The following is a 23,135-nucleotide window of genomic DNA, read 5'->3' as shown; positions in this document are numbered from 1 at the left end:
TTTGAGATAAGTTTTTGTTTACTTGTATTTGGAGTGACCTATCTTTACAAAGCTAGGATTTTAGGTTGTAATTAAGGGCAAGCACTAAATCAGAATTAACATAGAACAGAAAATGAAGCTGACAGAGTCCAGTCTGATTCCAAGGCTTGAGAAGCTATACAGTAGCCAACAGGTACACACATTCTATTAGTAAGTAATTGTAGTTATTAAAGAATGATATGAAAATGTTTTTTCTTTAATTTCATATGTGTTTTTTCCTAATGGCTACTAAGCAGATAGGACATACATAAGTATTGTTTGGGCCTACGTACTTAATCAGTGGAACTGTTAGGTATTTCTTTTGGCCTAGAGTACTGGGAAAAAAGCACCTACAGAGTAAGAGTTGGATAGAGAGGAAATGGAGGGTAGTCAGCTCTCTTTTTTAGTGGATATGATTTAGAAAGTACACATAATTCTGTTCACAGCCTACTATCCAGAGCTTAGGCACCTAGCTGCAAGGGAGGCTAGGGAATGTATTCTCTGACTAAAGGGCCATTTTATAACTACTAAAACTCTGAGGATTAAGTGGCATAGAATTTATTGTTAAAAGTAGCATGACCAGAAAATATCTAGGTTAAAGCAGGATGAGAATGGGTATTAATGCCAGGAGACTAGAGGTTGAAAGGAATAAGTTGTTTTAACTGTGGTGATAAATTCTAGGTGTTTTTCTCTTTGCATCTGTTATTTCAAAAAATTCTTGTTGAATATAGGTTACTTTTAATATAAGATATTGCAAATTTCTATCATCTATACGGGTTTCCCTGGTATCTCAGTGGTAAAGAATCCACCTGCAATGCAGGAGATATGGGTTCCATCCCTAGGTGGGGAAGATCCCTGGAGTAGGAAATGGCAACCTGTTCCATTATTCTTGCCTGGAAAATTCCATGGACAGTGGAGCCTGGCGGGTTACAGTCCCTGGGGATACAAAGAGTCAGACATGACTGAGCACATAGACATGCATTATGACTATAAATTTCTCTTGTTAGTGTAAGCATATTTAGGATTGGTTGTATGTTCAATTTTAAAGAAAACTGACCCTTTGTTAGAATAAGCTTTTCTTAATTGTCAGAAGGAACCTAGATCATGTGCTCTGAAATACAGGTTTATATCATAAATTTAGAAAGTAGACTATAATACTTTTTTATGCATCCTTTAAACAAATAAAATAGGATTTCTAAACTTAGCTGACTTTATCAACTAGCTCTAAGCAGGTGTTTCATAGATTATTTGACATGAAGCAAGTGACTAATCATTTATAATAGCTATCATTTTTTAATGTCAAAAAAGTAGGCACAGTCTCATGTCTGACTATTTTAAATATGTCAGTTAAATCCTCACAACAACCTTGCAAAGGTCGGTTTGAATACCTGCCTTTTACAGATGAGGATACTGAGGCGCAGACATAGGCAATTCTAACTAGATTCATAATTAATAGAAGTAACATTGAAAACCATGGTTTACACAGATTCCATTGCCCATGCTCTTAACAACTCTGACAATACCTATCTTGTTTAGTGTAGTACTTCACTGATCCTTGAAAGTTACGGGGTACAGTTTACAATTCAACCCAGTGATTTTCAAACTTTTTAATAGTTAATAGTAATCTTACTCAGAAACCAACTATGTAAAACAAACAAAAGCCAGGCCACCCTGGTTAAAACAGCGTAGGTATCCCAGAGCATCACCTACAGAACTCAGAGAACTCTCAGGAGTATGATTTGAAACCAGTTTCTGGTTTTGTTTTTGGCTTTATAGTCCTCCTGAGTTTGACTCTAATTCTGAATCCTAAACCAAAAAGCAGTGTGATATTCTGGTCCAGTATTTTAAAACATTGAAAAGATATCTAATATATGCTTTTCTTTTCATATATTAACAAACAACTGTTAATTATCAAATAATTTAAAGCTGCAGAAGACCTCTATAAGTCTTAAGTTACTATCTTTAGTGCTTTTACTTATGCTTGTTTTGGTGGTTTCTTGAAATAAATTATTTCATATTTTTGTTTTAGATCTGGTAGAGGACGGAAATTAAGTGGAGACCAAATAACTTTGCCAACTACAGTTGATTATTCATCAGTTCCCAAACAGGTAAAACTTTTTTTGTACATTGAATAAGTCCTCCCTAACCATATTTTTCAAACTGGGTTGCAAACCATTAATATGTCATGAAATTAATTTGGTAGTTATGGTCAGGATTTTTATTGTTTTATTGTTAAATTTCTTTATTCTAAAATTTTAACTTTATTCTTTATTTTCTGTTTCTCTGCTGAGATTTTCTATTTTTTTCTTTGGTTTTAAGAGTGTTTGCTGTTGCTTATTGGAGCATTTTTGCAACAACATATTTAAAGCCTTAGATAATTACATCATTTGTATCATCTTGGGTTTGATGTCTGTCCCTTGACTTTTTCCATTCAAGTTGAGATTTGTTGATTCCTTGTTTGCTGAATAATTTCAAGTTACTTCATGGATTTTTTTTTGAATATTATGTTTTGGACTATATCTTATTTAAATCCTATAAAGAATGTTATTATTTATTATTTTATCAGGCAATAAACCTAGTTAGGGACAGATTGTAAGTTCCGGTCCTCTTTCTGTGGGCTGTAGTTCTAATGTCAGTTCAGTTTTTGAAGCATTTTCTTTTGCTTTGTTTGGTTGTTTTTATTTTAATGGTTGGAACAGAATGTCTAACTCACAGAGTGTTTCTTTCTTAACTTTTGATCTAGTTTTGCTATCTGGCATAAAATGTATATTTTCCCATTGGCCAAAAAATTTTGGAAAAAACCACTGTTGTAGAAAGCTCATTTTTGTAATGAATGATGAAATTTTTGACTGACAGTGCTGATCATTTAAATTTAGACAGATGTGGAAGAGTGGACTTCCTGGGATGAGGATGCACCCACAAGTGTCAAGATTGAAGGAGGAAATGGGAATGTGGCAACACAACAAAATGCTTTAGAACAACTGGAGCCTGACTATTTTAAGGACATGACGCCAACTATAAGGAAAACCCAGAAGGTACATTAAAGATGTGTGCCCTTGGAAATTAAACTATTAGACTGCTCTTCAGACTCCTATAATTAAAAGTAGACAGTATACTTAGTATTTGGTAGATAGCCTATTTCTAACTGTCAGTTGTGTTTTTTGTCATATTAGAGAAGTTTATATACTCAAGTGAGCTGGCCATAGATCTGGTAAATTGTAGCCCCACGTCTTTTAAAATTATTTCTAAGTGTTCATAGAAATCCTCCTATATGTCAGATTCTAGACTCCAGTCTCTACTGCGGAGACTAAACTGAATAAAATACAGTTCTAGCCTTAAAAGAATTCATAGTATAGTGATATCTACGAACCAATAATACTGATAGTATCCATTGTTTATAACATTATCAAACTGATGCAGGGCTCTGAGAACTTAGAGTGATTGTGGTGGGTTTGCATAGCCATTCACACTTTATTTTATCCCTTTTGAATTGAATGTGGACAGTCACCTCAATATGCAGGAAATTATTAGAAAAAGAACAATGGCTAAGCAGTTTTCTTTCTTTTTATCAAAACAGCACATGTAGATTTAAAATTTATTTTTAAATTAAAGAATATTGAAGAGCTTATAATGAAAAGCAGTAGATTTCTGCCCCATCATTCTTCAAACCAGTTCTATTAAAAGCAGCCACTCAAAACTTTTTCTGTTTATCTGTATACAGTGTTCTTATCTTGCTATTCCTAGGCCAGTCAGAGGTATTGTCTACCAACTTCACACTGTGGTAAATGGGGGTTTATTTCATACCATCCTTACACCCATTCAAATAATGTAATGTTCTTATTCTAGTCTACCTCATCAGTCATCCTGCTGTTTCAACAAAATTACTTTAAGTGCCATTTCTTATTCAATCAAGCATAGAAAATATTTCATATGAATATATTTTATAAAATGAAGACACTGTTTTTTCTGCAGTTCTCTAGTAGGGTTTTCACCCTCTTCTACCTTCCAGTCAGTTTTAGATGTTCAAGGCTGATAACATTGACATACTATAATCATAGTCATTTTTATTGAGTTGTCCAAATGTCTCAGTGCTGAAAAGCATTAAGTTGTATATTTTTCAAGGAGTTTTAAGTGAATTTCTTAGTAGATGAATGCTTTTTGTTTCGAAAGTCTATTGCTGCTCTTAATAGGAACTTAGTATATTACAAGTAATACCTTAGTAAATTAGAATGAAAGTACTTTTAAGGTACAAAGCTAATACTACTGGCTTGAAAGAGTTAATGTGCTCATAGGTAGCCACATGCTTAGAGAACTGGTTATACTTTTGGTAGGACAGTGTACCTATCCTAGCAGAGTGAAAGTGAATGCGCTCAGTCGTGTCCGGCTCTTTGCGACCCCATGGACTATACAGTCCGTGGAATTCTCTAGGCCAGAATACTGGAGTGGGTAGCCTTTCCCTTCTCCAGGGGATCTTCCCAACCCAGGGATCGAACCCAGGTCTCCCGCACTGCAGGCAGATTCTTTAAGAAAATATAGAACATGAAAGAAAGGTAGAACATATTTTGAATAATTATAAAATGCTTTGGTCTGTTAATTCATTTGTCTCCTTTTGTGGTGTGTAAAATGTTTCTGTAATTCTATTTCAATTAATCTTTCAGATCATCATTAAGAAGCGAGAACCATTAAATTTTGGCATCCCAGATGGTAGCACAGGCTTCTCTAGTAGACTAGCAGCTACACAAGACATGCCTTTCATACATCAATCTGTAAGTATGTTAATTGTATCTAGGCAAGAGCTTTTCTTTTTTTCATTTCTGTTTTCTTTAAGGAAAAAGAAAAAAATTAAAATGACTTGAACATAGTATTTGTATGACTTTGAAACTGGTTTAGCAGATCAAGAGCAGTTGCCAGTCCTGTCCTTTTATGAGACTCTAAATTATATCAGGTACTAAGATCAGAGTCCATTGCACACATAAAAGATGGAGACAAAATGTGAAAATATAAAATTATGACCTTTAAAGAGATTACCACTAAAATTTAACCTCAATAGCAGCTTGTTTTTAAGTAAATTATGAATTGTTATGTTAAAGACTTATATATACATTTAAAATGTGGTTTAACTTAAAATGGATTTGACTTAAATGCAACACTTTTAAGGACAAAAGTAGTGAAGAAGGTATATGTTTTCAACTTTGGAGGCCATCAGATTCATCTTTGAAATTTTTAAGACACATCACTGTCCAAACCCATCCCCAGCTTTTAAGTATTGATATGTTTTGATTATTTTATGCAGTTATACATTTAATTATTTCGTCACTAACTAAACATTCCAGAATGAGCATTTTCATTGGTTTGTGGAAGGAAAAAGTGAACTGAGAGTCCTGCCCTAGGGAATGATGGGAGGTAGTGTGGCCCGCCTAATGGTATCAGGTAAGACAAGCTAAAGGAAGCACAATACAAAAGTACTCCAATAAAGAGTAAATTTTTCCTGACTTGGCATTTTTGACTGGGACCCAGACAATAAGTGCCATTGAAAAGTCTAGAAAATTACTTGTGCTTAAAGGGAGATGACTGTACTATGTTGGAAACGTAGGTTCTTCAAGTTTACCTCCCCAGCACAAGAGTAGTCCAGTCAAGCATCTCTAATCCAGTGTGCGGTCAGCCTCTCTCTCCTCTTTCCCCCACTTACACACTCCTTCTTACTCAAGAGAGAGAGACAAACAGAAGATATGTCCTATTCTTATTTTTTCCTAACTGAAGTAGGAGAAAGTAAAGGAAAAGTTAGGAAAGGAAAGGAAAAGTTAGTATATTAAAGGAATATCCTTTAAAACATGAAATAGGAAGAAAGCTGGACTTGCTAAGACTTGCATATGGAAGGTCATGCGTCTCAGGAAACCCCTTAGTTCCAGGTACACCAGGGGCAGTCATTTGACCCTGTAGAGGATGTGATAAAAAAGTGAAGAAGACACAGGGCAGTGATGAGGTCTGAGTTATGCTTTAAAATATATACTCTTCTTGACCACTGAGTGGAAAAAGGATGAAGTGAAGTTAGTCGCTCAGTCGTGTCTGACTCTTTGTGACCCCATGGACTGGGGCTCACCAGGCTCTTCTGTCTGTGGGATTCTCCAGGCAAGAATCCTGGAGCGGGTTACCATTTCCTTTTCTGGGAGATCTTCCTGACCTAGGGATCGAACCCAGGTCTTCTGCACTCCAGACTGCAGGTAGACTCTTTACCGTGTAAGCCACCAAGGATGGCTCCTGACTGTTGTAATTTTGTTTTATTTTGTTTTATTGTAGCCTGAATTAGGTGACTTAGATACCTGGCAGGAAAACACCAATGCTTGGGAAGAAGAAGAAGATGCGGCCTGGCAAGCCGAAGAAGTTCTGAGGTATTTGAGTAATATTTACACTGCCGCCAGAGTAGAACCAGTTTTGTTGATGTTACATTTACGGTCAAGAAAGTATCTTCTGCCAAATGTTATATTTTTCTTCCTTCTCATTTGAGCCTTAGATAATCTGGGATAGTTTTTTTGTATTTCAGACTACATGTGCTATTTTATATGATTAAAACCTCACAGAAACCAACAATTTAAAGCATTATAGATACAAAAGAATAATTTACTAACAAAGGAGATTTTGCACATACAGACACCATATTGTACTATATGCTTCATACCTCATTCCCTACAAAATATATCTCCTGAAATGTCCTGCTATGAAATGTGAGTCACGATGATATAGTAACATTTTCTCTAGGTCAGAGACCATACCTTTAGTTTTGTTTGCCCATGGTCCAGCGTAGTCCAGCACTGCTCATTCCAGTATAACAGTGAGTGGCACCGCTGTGTTTTGTGGTTGCGTCCGGTCTTAGCTGCTGCACAGGGGGTCTCTCCTTGCGGTGGAGGGACTCTGTTGCAGCACTCGGGCTTAGTTGCCCGTGGCATGTGGGACCTTAGCTCCCCGTGCGTGTGTGCTCAGTGGCTAAGCTGTCTCCAGCTCTTTTCGACCCCAAGGACTGCAGCCCGCCAGGCTCCTCTGTCCATGAGATTTCCCAGCAAGAACACTGGAGTGTGTTGCCATTTCCTTCTCCAGGGGATCTTCCCAACCCAGGATCAAACCCTAGTCTCCTGCATTGGCCAGTGGATTCTTAACCACTGGACCACCAGGGAAGTCCCCAGCACTGCTATTTGAAAATGATTTGTGTTGCACTCTTCATCTCTATGTATGTTTCACCTGAGGTACTTGAAAGCCCTGAGGTAGATAACATAAGGCATAATACTGCCTACTCTACAGAATGGAGAAGGCAATGGCACCCCACTCCAGTACTCTTGCCTGGAGAATCCCATGGACGGAGGAGCCTGGTAGGCTGCAGTCCATGAGGTCGCTAAGAGTCGGATACGACTGAGTGACTTCACTTTGACTTTTCACTTTCATACACTGGAGAAGGAAATGGCAATCCACTCCAGTATTATTGCATGGAGAAGCCCAGGGATGGGGGAGCCTGGTGGGCTGCCATCTATGGGGTTGCACAGAGTCAGACACGACTAAAGTGACTTAGCAACTCTACAGAAGATACTTTTTTCTGGAGGTTTACAAGTTTGTTTTTGTTAGTTATGTTCTTTTTCTTTGTTTTTGTGAACAGTAAACTTAATTCTTGCTACTACTGCATTAGATCAAAGAGTAAAAAGAAAATTTACCTTGAGAGTTTGTGACTTATCACTGATAAAAACTCTATGTAAATGTATCTGAATTACTTGTGCATTTTAAAGATGATAAAGTAAAATATAGCAGTATGTTTTCTCCAAATATGGTTTTTATAATTGGGATAGAAAATCAATTACCCTATCTGACCATCTTGAAACAACTGATTTCATTTTTGTGTTTTCTTTTCCCATGTTTACCAATAAATTGTAATTACCTTGAGTAGCCAGCAGAGGGTGCAGTTAAGACTGTGAATTAAGGCTGACTTTTTTGGTCTTGTCAGTACTTTTTTCAGCATTCTTTTTTTTTAAACAGGAGGTCACAGTATAAAAGTCAATAAAGGTATGAGAGTTTTAAGTATTTAGTTCCTATTTGATAATCATTCAGTATAAAGGAAACAGTTTTAAAATTGTAAACAGCAACATTTATGTTCCATGAATTGTCAAAAAAGATGTCACTTTTTTAAACTCTATTTCTCTTGGATATGTATCATAGAAGTCTGAGTATTTTTAGAACATTTTGGAATCGGGATTCTAGTGATGATTGGTTTATCAACCACAAGGATAAAGGAAGGGGCTATTCATTTTGAATCCAATCATCTTAATGACAGCACTGTAGAATGTTTGAGTTCACTGATCATAGCTGAACATTCACGGTATAAAAACCATCTCTTTTTCACCCTGTCATCTTGTACCCTGAACTAAACAAGACAAAAAACCCCTGCAAACTCCATTTTTGAAACGACAGCTTGGGAGGCGGAGACTATTAGTCAGTAATAGACATGCTTCAAGCTGCAAGTTGCATAAGTAGAGCCAAAGACACCTGGAGGCTTCCATATGCTGTTACTATCCCCAGGAGAACACTGAGAATTTTAAGTGTATCCATAATCTATGGCTTCTAACCTAGCCTGTTTCCCATTGCTACTCTAAATACTACCAGTACTATGATCAGTAGTATCATTAAGGAAAAAGATTCTGGTACTTTAGTCGTTTCAGACATGTATCTGGACAAGAAAAATATATTTTATCAGCAGTAATGTCCAAGTTGCCTCTGGTACCAGGAAGATTAATTGTTGATGCTTATATTTTGCCTGGTAACTAGGTCAGAGCTGGATTATCTTGTTTGTAACCTAGCAAGCCTTTCATAATTCTTTTTCTTTTTTCTGCCACTGACATTTTGATGTTTTTAGTGAATATTATCAGTTTTGCTTGAAAGTGAACAGAGCTGGTGAAAAGTAAATTTTTTAAAACTATTCTTTTGAAATTTTAATTAGTTGGTGGTGATGGTCAAAATGTTGCCTAAAATAAGTCTCTCTACTTTGTTGAATTTTGGTCATCCATACCTCTGCTTACTCCCATTTATAAGTATGATTGAGAATTATATATATACCTTTCACTCACTATAGCCAGCTTTGAGCTATCCCGTGTATGGGTAATCCAGGTTAGATTTTTCTATATCTAACCCAGTGTTGCCTGTCCTGTGCCTGACAGCTTCCTTCCTCAGCCTTGCATCCTTCTTGACTTACTTTCTCAGACCCTAAGCCTTCAGATCCAGGACCAACTTCTGTTCTCCTTTCTCCTATTTAATTACCCTATTCCTATCCCTACTTTCCATACAAGTCAGTCAATAAAGATAGAGCACTTATATGTGAAATCTAAACTATGACACAGGGACTTCCCAGGTGGTCCCAAGGTTAATGCTTTGCCTTCCTGTGTAGGGATGCCGGTTCGATGTGGCCAAAAAAACAAAACTCAAAGCAAGCAGTGTTGTAACAAATTCAGTAAAGACTTTAAAAGTGGTGCACATCAAAAAATCATTTAAAAAATAAATAAAACACGACACAAATGAACCCATCCACGAAGTAGAAACAGACTTACAGATGTAAAGAACAGACTTGTGGTGTGGGGGTGGGGTGGGAGGTGGGGGTATGGGTCAGGAGTTTGGGATCAGCAGATGGAAACTGTTATCTATAGATGGGTAAACTGTGTAGCAAACAGACTACGTTCAGTACCCTGTGATAAACCATAATGGAAAAGAATATTAAAAAGAATATATATCTATATGTATATACAAGTAAATCACTTTGCTGAACAGTAGAAATTAACAGAACATTGTAAATCAACTAGAGTTCAATTTAAAAAATCAATAAAGATAGAAGTGTTTAGTGGTTCTGTATCAGTGGAGTTAGGGAGGGGCTGGGAGAAGGCACTTCATAAAGTGTAATTATTAAATTTCCACCCTTCTGTCCCTTCATAAGGGAAGTGAAGTGAAAATTGCTCAGTCATGTCTCACTCTTTGCGACCCCACGGCCTATACAGTCCATGGAGTTCTCTAGGCCAGAATACTGGAGTGGGTAGCCTTTCCCTTCTCCAGGGGATCTTCCCGACCCAGGAATTGAACTGGGGTCTCCTGAATTGCAGGCGGATTCTTTACCAACTGAGCTATGAGGGAAGCCCTTCGTTAGTAGAGCTAGTTAAATTTTAAAACTTAGAGTTCTAGCTTCTAGTTGGAAGGTATGTCTTTGCATTTTCTTTTTGCATTGTGCTCTGTACATCTGTGTTCTTGATATCCTTCAGCTGACAAGCTTTTAAGTATTATCACAGCAGGATATTTAATCCTAAATATCAAGCTTTTCTCAAAAAGAGATGTGGTCCAATGCAAATAGTGTTTTAGTGAAAACAATCTGAAGAAAAGGAGTTAGGAGATACAGGTTCTTAGCCTTATACTTAATCTTATGACGTTGGCCGTTTTACTTAGCCTGAATGCCCCATTTTAGTTATTCTTAAAACAGAGATAATACCTTTTATATTTTGTAAGTCATGTTCTAAGGATTAAAAGAAGTACTATTTTGAAAATCCTTGAAATTTTCAAAGCAGTGAGAAGAATGAAGACTTTTTAAACTACATTTGATGATAGTTGAAGGGAAGTGCTGTTTCTTTCTGGACCTTATTTGCCATTTTACCTGTGTAGTGTCCTTTAACAGAGAAGGCAATGGCACCCCACGCCAATACTCTTGCCTGGAAAATCCCATGGACGGAGGAGCCTGGTAGGCTGCAGTCCATGGGGTTTCGAAGAGTTGGACATGATCGAGTGACTTCACTTTCACTTTTCACTTTCATGCATTGGAGAAGGAAATGGCAACCCACTCCAGTGTTCTTGCCTGGAGAATCCCAGGGACGGGGGAGCCTGGTGGGCTGCCATCTATGGGGTCGCACAGAGTTGGACACGACTAAAGCGACTTAGCAGCAGCAGCAGCAGCAGCAGCAGCAGCAGTGTTCTCTAAAAGTAAAAATATGCTTCTTTTCAGGCAGCAGAAGATAGCAGACAGAGAAAAGAGAGCAGCAGAACAACAAAGGAAGAAAATGGAAAAGGAAGCCCAGCGGCTAATGAAGAAGGAACAAAATAAAATTGGTGTGAAACTTTCATAACAACTGTTCTTCAGATGTCATAGTGCCAGTGGGAGAAATGCAAGCTCTGCAACCCAAGAAGCATTTATATGGAGCCAAGAGTATTTTCAGAATACAAATACCCTGCTTGATTTTAATGCATTCATCAGCCAGCCAGGCCACCGGGATTCTCTCAAAGCCCCCTGAACTCTTAGTGATTGAGACTCAGAGAACAAAAAAGACTTATGAGACAATATTTTCTTCAACGTGTTCCAAGTGTACGACAATTGTTTGTTGTAGAGAAATTATTACAAATGGAATATATCAGTACCTCTTCAAGCTAGTGTTTCTAGCTAATTCAATGGGTGTAAATAATTCTATGATGGGAAAGAATTCTGCTGTCTATAGTGCTTTCCTTCAATGTGCATAATGTTAAAATAAATAATTTTAAATATTCATTTGTTTCCATGATTACCTAACCTAAATCAGACAGACTTGCAGGGCTTTAACTTCTTATTTTTGTTGTCAGAAGCTGGTGTTGGCATATATTTGCTCTGGCTTGAACTGGCATTCATTAAGGCATCTGGTCATTTCAGTTTTCAAGAAAATGACATTAAATGCAATAATTTTATTTATCACAAACATTTTATACATCATTGTTTTCTTTTAGATGGTGTTGTAATGTTTTACTTATTTGTAATTTATATTGCATGTATAAACATACTGAAAATAAGCTAAAATGGCAAATTTGTCTTACATTATTATAATTTGTGAGTTTTAAAAGCTAGTATTTGTAGTTTTTCCCTGTCACTGTAGATTTTAAGATGTTATAGTATCTTTAAGTACCTTAGCTCCTCTCTGCCAAAAGCCATTAATTTACAAATCCATAAAGCCTTCAGTTCTACTGTTTCAAAGCTTTTAGATGATTTCTGTATCAGTTTTGTATAATATGACATAATGCAAGTTACCTATGTTGTTTGCTAAGGTAACGTTGAGTAATTAAACCAAGATAGGAATAATAATACTTCTATTTTTGGATGTTGACAAGCTCCAAAATAGTTTTCAGGAAATAGATATAGACTGTGTTCATAGGGAAAAATGTAGATTTGATAGTTTAAAATCTCATTAATTTTGTCTCCCAATTAAAATACATCCAGCCTGACCTTCTTTGGCTTTGGAATTTAAGATTTTTACTTTCTTAAAAGATGCTGCCCAAAATTAACATTTTGTGAGTTTTTAAAATGTCATAAATGCCAAATACTGCTAATTCATTGGAATTAAAGTGATATTTCATAGTAAAATCACAAACTATACAATAAACTCCTTAAGTTCTTAGCCTAAGCATCTAGACCAAATGGAATTGTTTTTTTATTTTCTTAAAATTTTTATTGGAGTACTGTTGATTTACAATGTTGTGTAAGTTTCAGATGTACAGCAAAGTGAAATCGGTTGAAATTTAACTTTGGTAAAAAGCAAACTGTTACAGCCCCAAGCTATATTTTCAGTTATGATTATTAGAGAGTTTTTGCCAGTGAACTCCCAATTAAATAGAGTTAGACTCAAATTTGTAATAATAAATGAATTATTTTATGTCCTTTGTATTTATTTTTAATTATGGGAATGCTACATGATTTCTCTGAATTGAGAGTTCATAGAGGCTAATTTTCCTTTAGTACAGTTGGTTTTCACTGCTTTTCCCCAGAGTGGACAAGTATTGAAGTCTGCTTTGGTCATGATTTTCTTGTGTGACATTTTTTTGTTTGATTTTTTAATTTTTCTTTAGAAGTAAAGACTGGATAGAATTACAGTCTGTATGATTAATTAAGAAGAAAGAGATTTTTCTCATGGAAATAATAGATTGAATTCTTGTATTTTTTGACCTCTATTGGTGTAAACTAGATTCCTGTATTAAACTGGGTATATTGTCCTATTAGAAGTCAGACATATGATAAGCCCTTTATAGTAGCAAACTGGTTCCTTTAGCTTCTAAATTTATGGTTTCTGTTTTTGTTTCCTTAATTTTAGCAAAGGAGTATCAGTTTCAGGAGCTTATTAGTAGAAGTTAAGAATTCAGGATTCATCCCCTAGTTGAATCCTGGCTCTGTTTTAGTGGCATCTTTGAGTCAATACTCAGCATCTGAATTCCTCATTTTCAACATGCACTTGCCAAGGCAGTGACCATTCCTGGATGAAGACTGGTGCTTGGGAAGCAGGTGGTAGCTATGGAAACTGGCGTCTGGATTGATCTTCAGCACCACTACAAGCTACTACAACAGGATAAATCTAACCACAGCTACAATGTTCCAAAAAGCCGAGATTTTGTCATTATAGGTGTACCTTGTTTTATTATACTTTGCTTTATTGTGCTTTGCAGATGGTGTATTTTTAACAAATTGAAGTTTTGTGGCAACCCTGTGCTGAACAAGTTTATCAGCACCATTTTTCCAACAGCCTTTGTTCACTCCTTTTTCATTTCGGCATTTTCACAATATTTCAAACTGTTTCATTATTACGTTTGTTATGGTGTTTTAGGGGTGTGAACCACACCCATATAAGATAGCAAATTTAGTGGATAAATGTGTGTGTTCTGCCTGCTTCACCAACTAGCCCTTCCACTGCCTTTCTCCCTCTCCTCCCACCGCCCTATTTCCTGAGACATGGGAATATTGAAACTAGGCAAATTTAAAACTCTTTGGCTTCTCTAAGTGTTCAAAAAAAAGTCACACAACTCTTTTTCTAAATCAAAAAGCTAGAAATGATTTTAGTCATGAGAAACACCCTCTGAAAGCTGAGATAGGCCCAAACTAGGCCTCCTTGTGCCTAACTGCCAAGTTGTAAAGAAGATGGTGGGTCCATGAAGAGTTTATTTTAGTAGCTAGTAACTTGTTTTTCCCATTTACACAGATTTTTAAAATTTAAGTTCTTCTCCCCTCAAATCAAAGACAGCTTTTTTCCTTTGTGTCATTTACTTCCATTTTCTTTAATGCACCCAAGGCTGCTCCAAGGTTATAGCAACAGCTGATAACAGTTTCTGTTTACTTTCTACCTTTTACCTTCAGTGTCCTTTGTCACGGCCATTGGACTGTTCAGTAACCAGAGTAAGTTTCGAGAGTATCAGATGCTTTTTCACCAGAAGCCCTCCTAGGGCTGGAAAGAGACACTTTTCTAGGAGCCTGCTTGTCATCCACCCATACAACAGATTTCTACCCTTGCAGAGCTGCTGTGGACACGGCTAATCATAAGTTGGAGTGTTACAGAGAAATTCTAGCCAAAAGTCTGGTCACCCAAGTCAATCTCCGCCTTCCCCATCAGGGGACTTCCATGGCTGTTTCTGCAAGGACTTTGCCTGTTTACTGCTCTGATCACATCCATTTTGAGAGTTTCCCAGAGTTCTCCAGCCGGTGTAGAGATGCAGCGGTGTTAAAGTGCCTGCAGTTGCAAGTCTTAAATGGAGGTGGTGGTATTAAGGCTTAACTGAGACAGTGTTCAGTATAGTGCCTGATGTACACATAACAGGTGCTCAGCAATGGTAGGTGTTCCTATACACACTTCTTTACGAGTACCTGCACATACTTCTTCCTCATGGGATCCTGTGCACACCTCCCATATATTACACCACCCACTGATGTTGCAGCCCTTTCCCTGAGCAGAGTGGCAAAAGTTGACTGATCTTAACTAAGTTCATTTTTACACACCTTTAAGTTGAACTATAATAAGAGGAAAGATTTACCTGGTGCTCGGCACCACCTAAGAATTTTAACTATCAATGAATGACTCCTTGTCATCCAGGGAGGTGAACATTATCCCCATTACATGTGTAAGGAAACTAAAGCTTAGAAAGGCATTGTGTGCCAGCTTGATTTAAAAGAAAACAGTAAGCTTTGGGAGCAGGTTTTTTAGTGGTTAGTCAACATTCTAAGTGGACTATGATTTCCAAAGCCTCTCTTCTCTTGATGACACTATGAGCTGCCTCTTACACGGTGCTAGTGGCAAGAACCTGCCTGCCAATGCAGGAGGCGTAAGAGACGCGGATTCTATCCCCAGGTCGGGAGGATTCCTTGGAGGAGGGCATGGCAACCCGCTCCAGTAATCTTGCATGGAAAATCCCATTGGATAGAGGAGCCTGGCAGGCGACAGTCCCTGGGGTCACACGACTGAGACACAGGACTGCACAGCACAGTGTGGAAATAATTAAGACTGCTTTCATTTTGCATTTTCTCCATGCAACCAAGTCAGAAATAACATGCTGGTTCAGAAAACTTAAACGTCAGTTTAAAATGCCAGCACCTATTGTTTACTGTAGAAAGTGAGGCTACCAAACCACTTCAAACTCTGTTAGCTATTTGATTGCAAGAAAGGAGAGGAAGGATCTTATTCACCATCAAATTAGAGAAATATTGCTGTTGTTAATGGTTTTCATATTCTAGTCTATTAAAGCCATGATCTAGCAAAATTTTAATTTTTCAGTTATTCAAATAGCTTTGATCAGAAATTATAGCTTTCAAGGAACAAGAGTGAAAATATCTCTGAAGGTGTCGGGTAAGATTGGCACAGGGAGGAACTCTGTGGCCACGAGGAGAAAAGTTCTGATACCTGCCTTTAGCATTTAGTAGGGGAGCCTGGGCTTCTCTGGTGGCCCAGATGGTAAAGAATATGCCTGCAATGCGGGAGACCCGAGTTCCATCCCTGGGTAGGGAAGGTCCTCTGGAGAAGGGAAAGGCAACCCACTCTAGTATTCTCACCTGGAGAATTCCATGGACAGAGGAGCCTGGAGGATTATAGTCCATGGGGCTGCAAACAGTCAGACATGACTGAGTGACTAATACACTCACAGACACAAGGGAGCCTGGACTGTGGGCTTGACGTCATCATTTCACATCCGTAATCCCAGATGCCCCCATGGCCTCTGTAGATGGAATGAGAGACCCTCTTCCCAGTCAAATCAACAGAGAGTGCCAACAAAGTTCTGTGAGAAATGGTTAGAAAACATCTCCATCAAGCAGAAAACATCTCCATCAAGCAGAAAACATCTCCATCAAGCATGCAGTTAGTTGTTTAGGACAGTAGAGGATGGAGTCCTTCAGCATTATCCAGAGTACTTACTCTTCCAATGAAGTGAGAGTTACCCCCAGGAGCTCTTTCATGCACCGGCAGTTTTCAAAGAACTGGTATATGGTGAACTGGCTTTCAAACTGTTCTCAGAGGTGACCCTGGAACCACTGCCAGAGATGAGAAAGAGGCAAATGGGAGGTCTCCGGGCCTGGTGTCCTGTTCCCAGATCTGCACTTTTATGTGTTCTGTGTATTAGGTTTTTTAATGTTGAAAAATTATTTTGACAGAGAGGTGCTGTGCCTTTTACAGAACTTAAACACTGCTGAAATATTCCAGTATTTTAGCACAAACTCTTTTGAGTAGCATTTAAACCTTTTTTTAATTTTAAAATTCTTTGAAATCATTGTATAACCGTTAGTTACCACAATCATTGTGACTGAGGGAGAATCAGCGGTCAAAGTGGAGCCTGCCTTCCTGTGGTTTAAAAATAACTACCTGACTTACTTTACTCTGTAAAATAGGATCTAGGTTCATTGTAAAGCAATTATCCTCCAGGGAAGAGGGCAGGGAAACTAACTGATAGAAACTTGTTGTATTCTATTTGGATTTCTAATTGATTTTTCAGGACCATTGGGAGTCTGTTGACATTCTTTCAAGACTTGATTTCTGTAAACTGCTGTTTTTAATGGCCCAAGTTACTGCTTCATTGTACACATTTTGCCTGGCAAGACTGGGAATAAGTGAATTTTGTTAAAGAGCTCACTGAGCCAAAATGGAAGTCAGAAACCACCCTAAAACTTTTAAAATGAAAAATCCTCAAAAGAAAAAGTATCAGACCCAACCACTACTAAGGCGGGGCCTAAGGCAAGCACAAATCACAGACTTCCTTTTTCTTCTGCCACAAATGCCAGAAACGCCTGGCATCTGAGTGTATTGCCTTTTTTTTTTTTTTTCTCCTTTCTGAACAGCTCAACTTGGAAAGGTCAGCCTATCCCTTTGGGAAAAATCTTTTCTTGTAAATTGGAATGTTTGCACATAAAACTGTAGGAAATGTTTAACATTTGCTTTGATGGGACAGCAGTTTGTTCAATAGAGTAGAATTGTTCTCCTTTTTCCATTTTCCTGTCTGTTTGTACATCACAGGCACCCAAATTATGGAAAGCAACTTTGAGGCACTTCTTTCTATGGGGTCAGATGATCCTGTCCACAAAACCAGCCAACGCCTTGGACTTCCGAAACTCAGGCTGTGTTCCATCTTTTATTTACTCCGAAGGACTCATTTGTAAGAGACTTTGTTCTGAATAAAAGCAGTAATTTTCCACAGACTATACATAGTGAAACCCTGGAAAAGGAGGAGGAGGAGATGGTGGAGGAAGGAATCGGGGAGAAAAAGAAAAATGGAATAACTAAGTCCTGTTTTACCTTTGCACAAATTTGTTTCCGTGTGTATAACACATGTTGTACAGTGTCCAGTGTTTCAATGAGTTAACTTTCTGTGAGTCTTCTTGTTTACATTTTAAAAAGATAAAGGTCATTAAGACAACAAAGCAAGTTGCTGTTTGTGATCAGCTGCCTCCAGTGTGATGATCAACATAAATGTTTGTGGTTCATGGAGAAATCTCCTTGCCATCCATCTTGAACTGATGAACAGTGCTGATTTTATGTGGTTCTATTCTTTTCTGTAGCAACACGTGGATACCAAAAGCACGCTTGTAATTTTTCTTAAAAATGCTTAACTTGGCAACGATGAAAACTAAACAACACAGGGAGGGATTGTAAGGAAGATGGCCATATCTAGGTGTAGGTCTGGACTGGACTGCAGGAAGGGACCTGAGTCAGCATGGTTCCTTATTTTGGGAGGCTTCCGATTATTCACTTCCAGAAACGGCTTCCCTTTCATTTCTGCCAAGTCCCTCTGCTACTGAGCGTGTGCTGTGTAAGAGCCCACATGTGTCCCTGAGGCATATGAGTGTCCCATAGAAGAAATGGACTGACTATCCAAGACAACCCGCTTCTCTCCATGGCTCCATCCTATCCCTTCTCACTTCCCAAGGACTTCCCTCCTTCAATTAATTCTTTGTCTCCTAGGTCATCAGTTTCTTCATTGGCTCAATCACAAAAGTGTACAAACATTATTTCTTCTCAGTATTGAAAAAAATAAATCCTTGCAACTCATATCCCCTTATAATTATTACCCACAGCCCTCCTCTTCTTCATAGTAAAACTTCAAAATAAGGTAGCTACGCACACTGATTCTTCCTCTCTTCCATTCACTCTCCAACCTCCTCCCATCCAGCTTCAATTCCCATTTTTGCAAAGAAAATGATCTCCACAGTCACTAAGATTTTGTTGTCAAAGCCAGTGGACATCTATCTGTTCTCATGCAACTCAGCTTCTAATAGGACTTCCACACAGTTGGCCATTCTCTGCTCTTGGCTTTTGAGATCACCAAGTTTTCCTCCTGCCTTTGGGCTGTGTCTCTCCAGACATTTTGTCGGTTATTCATCCTCTACCTCTATCTAGACGTGGAAGCACCATAGGACTGTTCCCGGCCTTCTCCTCTTTACACTCTCCCTGGATGATTTCATCCATCCCATGGTTTTACATAGTATGTGAATGCTGAAGAACCCTAGTCCTGATGACTCCTGTGACTTTCACACTCACACACACAATTACTCTCTTGACATTTGCACACAGATATTTAATAGACGTCTCAGATTTACTGTTCTAAACTCGTTTCTCTTGGACTTTTCCATTCTCAGTAAATGACACCACTATTGAGCCAGATGCTCAAGTCAAACACTGTGAGACATCCTTAGTTTCTCTTCCTTAAACCCTATCTCATCTCCTCCCCACATTCCACCGATCAGCAAATCACATCAGTTTTATTTTCAAGATGTATCTTTAATTGTTCAACTTAATCTTTAAATCCACTTCTACCTTCAAATTGTCATCATCACTCATTCGGACTATCACAGTGGTCTTGCTGCTCTCACTCCTGCTCCTGTACATCCTGCACAGAGCAGACACAGAGTTTATAAAAAAGAAGAGAAACCAGATTGTATCATTGCCTTGTATAAAGTCTGTTAATATTTCTCACTGCTCTGGGAATAAACTCATACCAACCCTCCCACGGTTTGCATGGCCCCATATGAACGAGCTTGTCCTCCACTTCTCAAGCACCTCCTTCCCTCTCACTCTGCTTTAGACACATTGGCCGCCTTGATGTCCCTCTAACATATCCAGCCCTTTTCTGCCTCAAGAACTTTGCCTCTGTTCTTTCTGCAACATTTTACCTCCCATATCTTCACTGATTGGCTTTCATCCATTAACACTAACATTGTTGGCATTTCTTCAGATATGTGTTCCTTCCCTTTACCCCCAAACCTCTCGGTCAAAACACCTTATTTCCTTGGAAGCACTTACCATTATTCAGAGTTAACTTGTTCATCTGATGGCGTGTTCTATCTTTCACAGATAGAATGTAAGCTCCCTGAGGGCAGAATCCTTGCCTGTCCCCTTCACTATTGATAACAGACCTAGCAAGGTGTCTAGGATGAGAGCACCCAAAAAGTATTTGTTCAATGAATTCATTCAACAGCTCTGATTAGAACTCCCTACTATGTGCCACCTACCATTCTAAGTTCTTGACATTTATCTGTGAATAAAACAGAACACAAATCCCTAATATTTTAGTGGGGGAGATGGGGACTAACCAAGATATAGTCAGCAAAAATATAGTATGTCTGAGGGGCATGGCAACTCACTCCAGTATTCTTGCCTGGAGAATCCCATGGACAGAGGAGTCTGGTGGGCTACAGTCCATGGGGTTGTAAACAGTTGGACATAACTGAAGCGACTTAGTACACAAAGCTGATTAAGTGCCGTGGAAGAATTGTTTCTGGGGAAAACTTAGGATATTCTCCGGTCTCTTCCCTTTGTGTGCAAACTGGAAAAGGCTTGTGTTTTGCACACTTGAAACCTTGGCTTCTAGAGATGAATGATGACACTCTAAGCAATTTACCTCTTTTAAGGTTCAGCTGCCTTAACTGTAAAATAGAATAATACCCACTTCTCAAGGCTAGTGTAAAGAACAAATGGAATAATACAGATTTGATACTATCTCATCCCTTCCAGATTGGAGAAGGAAATGGCAACCCACTCCAGTGTTCTTGCCTGGAGAATCCCAGGGACGGGGGAGCCGAGTGGGCTGCCGTCTGTGAGGTCGCACAGAGTCGGACACGACTGAAGCGACTCAGCAGCAGCAGCAGCATCCCTTCCAGTCACCCACCCTCACCCTATTACTCCAAGGGCAGAAGCCAAATGGTGCGGTATCTCCTCCCCCTCTGAACCCCTAGCATGCTTTCAAACAAAATCAATCCAAATTCCTGAAAACACTCAGTATATCTGAATAAGTACAGGGTTGGCCAAAAGTTCGACTGGTTTCTTCTGTTATATCTTATGAAAAAACATGAACAATCTTGTGGCCAACCCAACATGGGGACAAACAAGTGTACGGATAACTGCAGAGCAAACAATCAAAGCCACTTTTACTCAGAAATAATGCTTCATAAACACTTCTTCAATTGCAGTTTTTATTTATTTCTATTTTGGCTGTGCTGGCTCTTCATTGCTTCATACACTTTCCCCCGGTGCGGCAAGCAGGGGCTGCTCTACAGTTGCGCTTCTGTACTTGGGGTTCTCCTTGCAGTGGCTTCTCTTGTTGCAGAGCATGGGACTCTAGGGCTCTCGAGCTTCTGTAGTTATGGGGCTTGGGCTCAGTAGTTGCAGTTTCCAGGCTCTAGTACAGGCTCAATAGTTGTGGCACAGGGACTTAGCAGCCCACAGCATGTAGGATCTTTCCAGATCAGGGATCAAACCTGTGTCTCCTGCATTGGCAGGTAGATTCTTTACCACTGAGCCACCAGGGAAGCCCAGAAAATAATGCATTTTAAAAGATAGAGTGGGAAGTCCTCACCTTTATTAAACAATTATTTTTCCCTTTTTATCGTTTAATTCCATTTTTACAGCTCCTACTGTTAGGGTGTGCCATCCATATAGTCTTTCTTATCATATGCAGAAGTAAAATCACAGAGATAGTTATTTTATAGGCGGATAGAACATTTATTTCAATGGAAACACTAATCTCTATTTTCATCATGCTGAAGTGTATGGTTACAAATGATTTTCAACAAAACACTATATATAATAAGCAAAAAATAAGTTAATACAATGTAAACCTTACATACAGTTTCATCAATTACCAGGTTTAGGAACACACAAGCCATTTCAGACTCTGGAGCTACATTTAGTTTAAAAAAACTGCAAACACTCAAACCTTATCAACCCCAAGTAAGACACTAAAGAGCTATTCAAGACTTCTTCCAACCCATTACACAAATACATTTTTATTTTTGGTTACAGTCCCCTGCTATGCACAAGACCATTGGAATGCTGTTAACAATTACACATTTTTGAAAAATGGGACAAAGCAAAGCAAGGAGATAACATGCCAGCCTTACAGAAGCTGTCTTGAAAGTGCAAACTCTGCATTTTCTCTTCCTGAACCACTAGGATAATAAGCAGGGGTACCTCGGACGACAAGGGCAGGGTCACAAACATGCTTTCTCTATCACACCGGTGGGACATTGACTGGAACCAGGTCTCCATGCCTTTGAAGATACCTCCGGTTTTCAACAGGGAACAGGCTTTCAACTAAATATAGTGCAAATCAAATACCGAGGAGCAAAGAACGACAGAACCAGGCCCGCCACCGGTCGACCCTGCGGCTTCTCCACCGGGCACCGTGCCACACGGGGTGGGGGCAGGCGGGCCCACCCCACCGAAGCCACATCGTCTGTTTAGGTTTTGATGTGCTCGGTGGTGCGGCGGAGTGAGTGCAGGGCCACCACGCAGCAGCCCCGTAGCAGGGCCCCGATGTTGTACAGGGGATCCGTGCCCCCCCTCTGAGTACTGAACGCCCACAGCACGGTGGGGACCACGGGGGCCCCCACGGCCAGCAGATCCACCAGGAAGCTGCGGCTCCAGTAGCGCCCGGCGATGCCCCCTGCGCGGGCCAGGGGGCCCGGGCCGTCCAGCCTCACCTCCTCCTCCTCCGCCGCCGCCTCCCAGCCCGCAAAGTCCAGCTCTCTCATGAGGCGGTTCCCACGCGCCTCGGGACCCGCCGCGGGGGACGGGGTCTCCACGGGAGACAAAAGGATGGCCGAGTTTGGATTCCGGGGAGTTAAATCGACCACGAAGGCGGAGATGGGCTCCGGGAAGCTTTCTGTCGAGTCGTCCCCGGACTCCTCGTCGGGGGTCGCGGCGCTGGAGGAGGGCCAGGGGTCCTGCAGCCGGAGCACGTGCCGGAGAAGCTCGGAGAAGGCCGGGCTGTAGGGCACCACGTCGGTCTGCACCGCCCGCTCCGCCACCGCGCGGCGCCCTCGGCGGCCCACCGCCGCCGCCTCGCCGCCCAGCGCCACGACCTCGGCGCCCGGCAGCTCCGGCTCCGGGATGGCGCCTGTCACCAGCTCCTCCAACACATCCTCGCCGGGGGCCGCGCCGCCTGCCCCCAGCAACTCGCTGTCGGCCCCTTCTTCCGTGGCCGGCTCCTCCGGGGACAGAGCATCCTCCGACGGCCCCAAGGCCGCGCCGAGGACTAAGCCCTTCTCCGGGGACTCACAGGGGAAGTCGAGGCACAGCTCATCCCTCAGCGAGCCACTGTGCGCCATCTCCATGCTCTGGAGGAGCGACTCCAGCTTCTTGTTCTGAATGTTGATGTCCACAAAATATTTCTGAATGCCTTTGTCTTTATCGGCCAGGCTGCTCCGCATCGTTTCGATGACCTGTTTGAGTTGCTTGATCTCCTTCCGGGCCTCCTTGAGGGCCAGCTGGGCCTCCACCCGGTGGCACTCTTCCTCAATCCAGTCCTCACGCATTCGGGCCAGCTGGGACTTCAGCTCCACGATCTCACTCTCC

General features: G+C 40.1%; 2 protein-coding genes across 15 annotated transcripts in view; one reads left to right on the top strand and one right to left on the bottom strand.

Moving 5' to 3' along the window:
* Window positions 1-12,695, top strand: part of EBAG9 (estrogen receptor binding site associated antigen 9) — a 20,171-nt gene extending 7,476 nt beyond the window's left edge. For all 4 annotated transcript variants that reach the window (XM_042254387.2, XM_027973097.3, XM_042254386.2 and 1 more), the window contains exons 3-7: window positions 2,048-2,126; window positions 2,895-3,053; window positions 4,677-4,784; window positions 6,316-6,407; window positions 11,027-12,695. In XM_042254387.2, coding sequence (XP_042110321.1) covers window positions 2,048-2,126; window positions 2,895-3,053; window positions 4,677-4,784; window positions 6,316-6,407; window positions 11,027-11,147 — 559 coding nt within the window. In that variant the 3' untranslated portion in view covers window positions 11,148-12,695. The remainder of the gene's footprint in view (window positions 1-2,047; window positions 2,127-2,894; window positions 3,054-4,676; window positions 4,785-6,315; window positions 6,408-11,026) is intronic.
* Window positions 12,053-23,135, bottom strand: part of SYBU (syntabulin) — a 95,663-nt gene continuing 84,580 nt past the window's right edge. For all 11 annotated transcript variants that reach the window (XM_027973091.3, XM_027973094.3, XM_027973093.3 and 8 more), the window contains one exon: window positions 12,053-23,135. In XM_027973091.3, the coding sequence (XP_027828892.2) occupies window positions 22,019-23,135 (1,117 nt within the window). In that variant the 3' untranslated portion in view covers window positions 12,053-22,018.

The sequence above is a fragment of the Ovis aries genome, chromosome 9 (genome assembly GCF_016772045.2).
Source record: "Ovis aries strain OAR_USU_Benz2616 breed Rambouillet chromosome 9, ARS-UI_Ramb_v3.0, whole genome shotgun sequence".
Classification (NCBI taxonomy): domain Eukaryota; kingdom Metazoa; phylum Chordata; class Mammalia; order Artiodactyla; family Bovidae; genus Ovis; species Ovis aries.
Note: the sequence above shows the minus strand (reverse complement) of the source record. Positions and strands in the feature narration are given on the sequence as shown.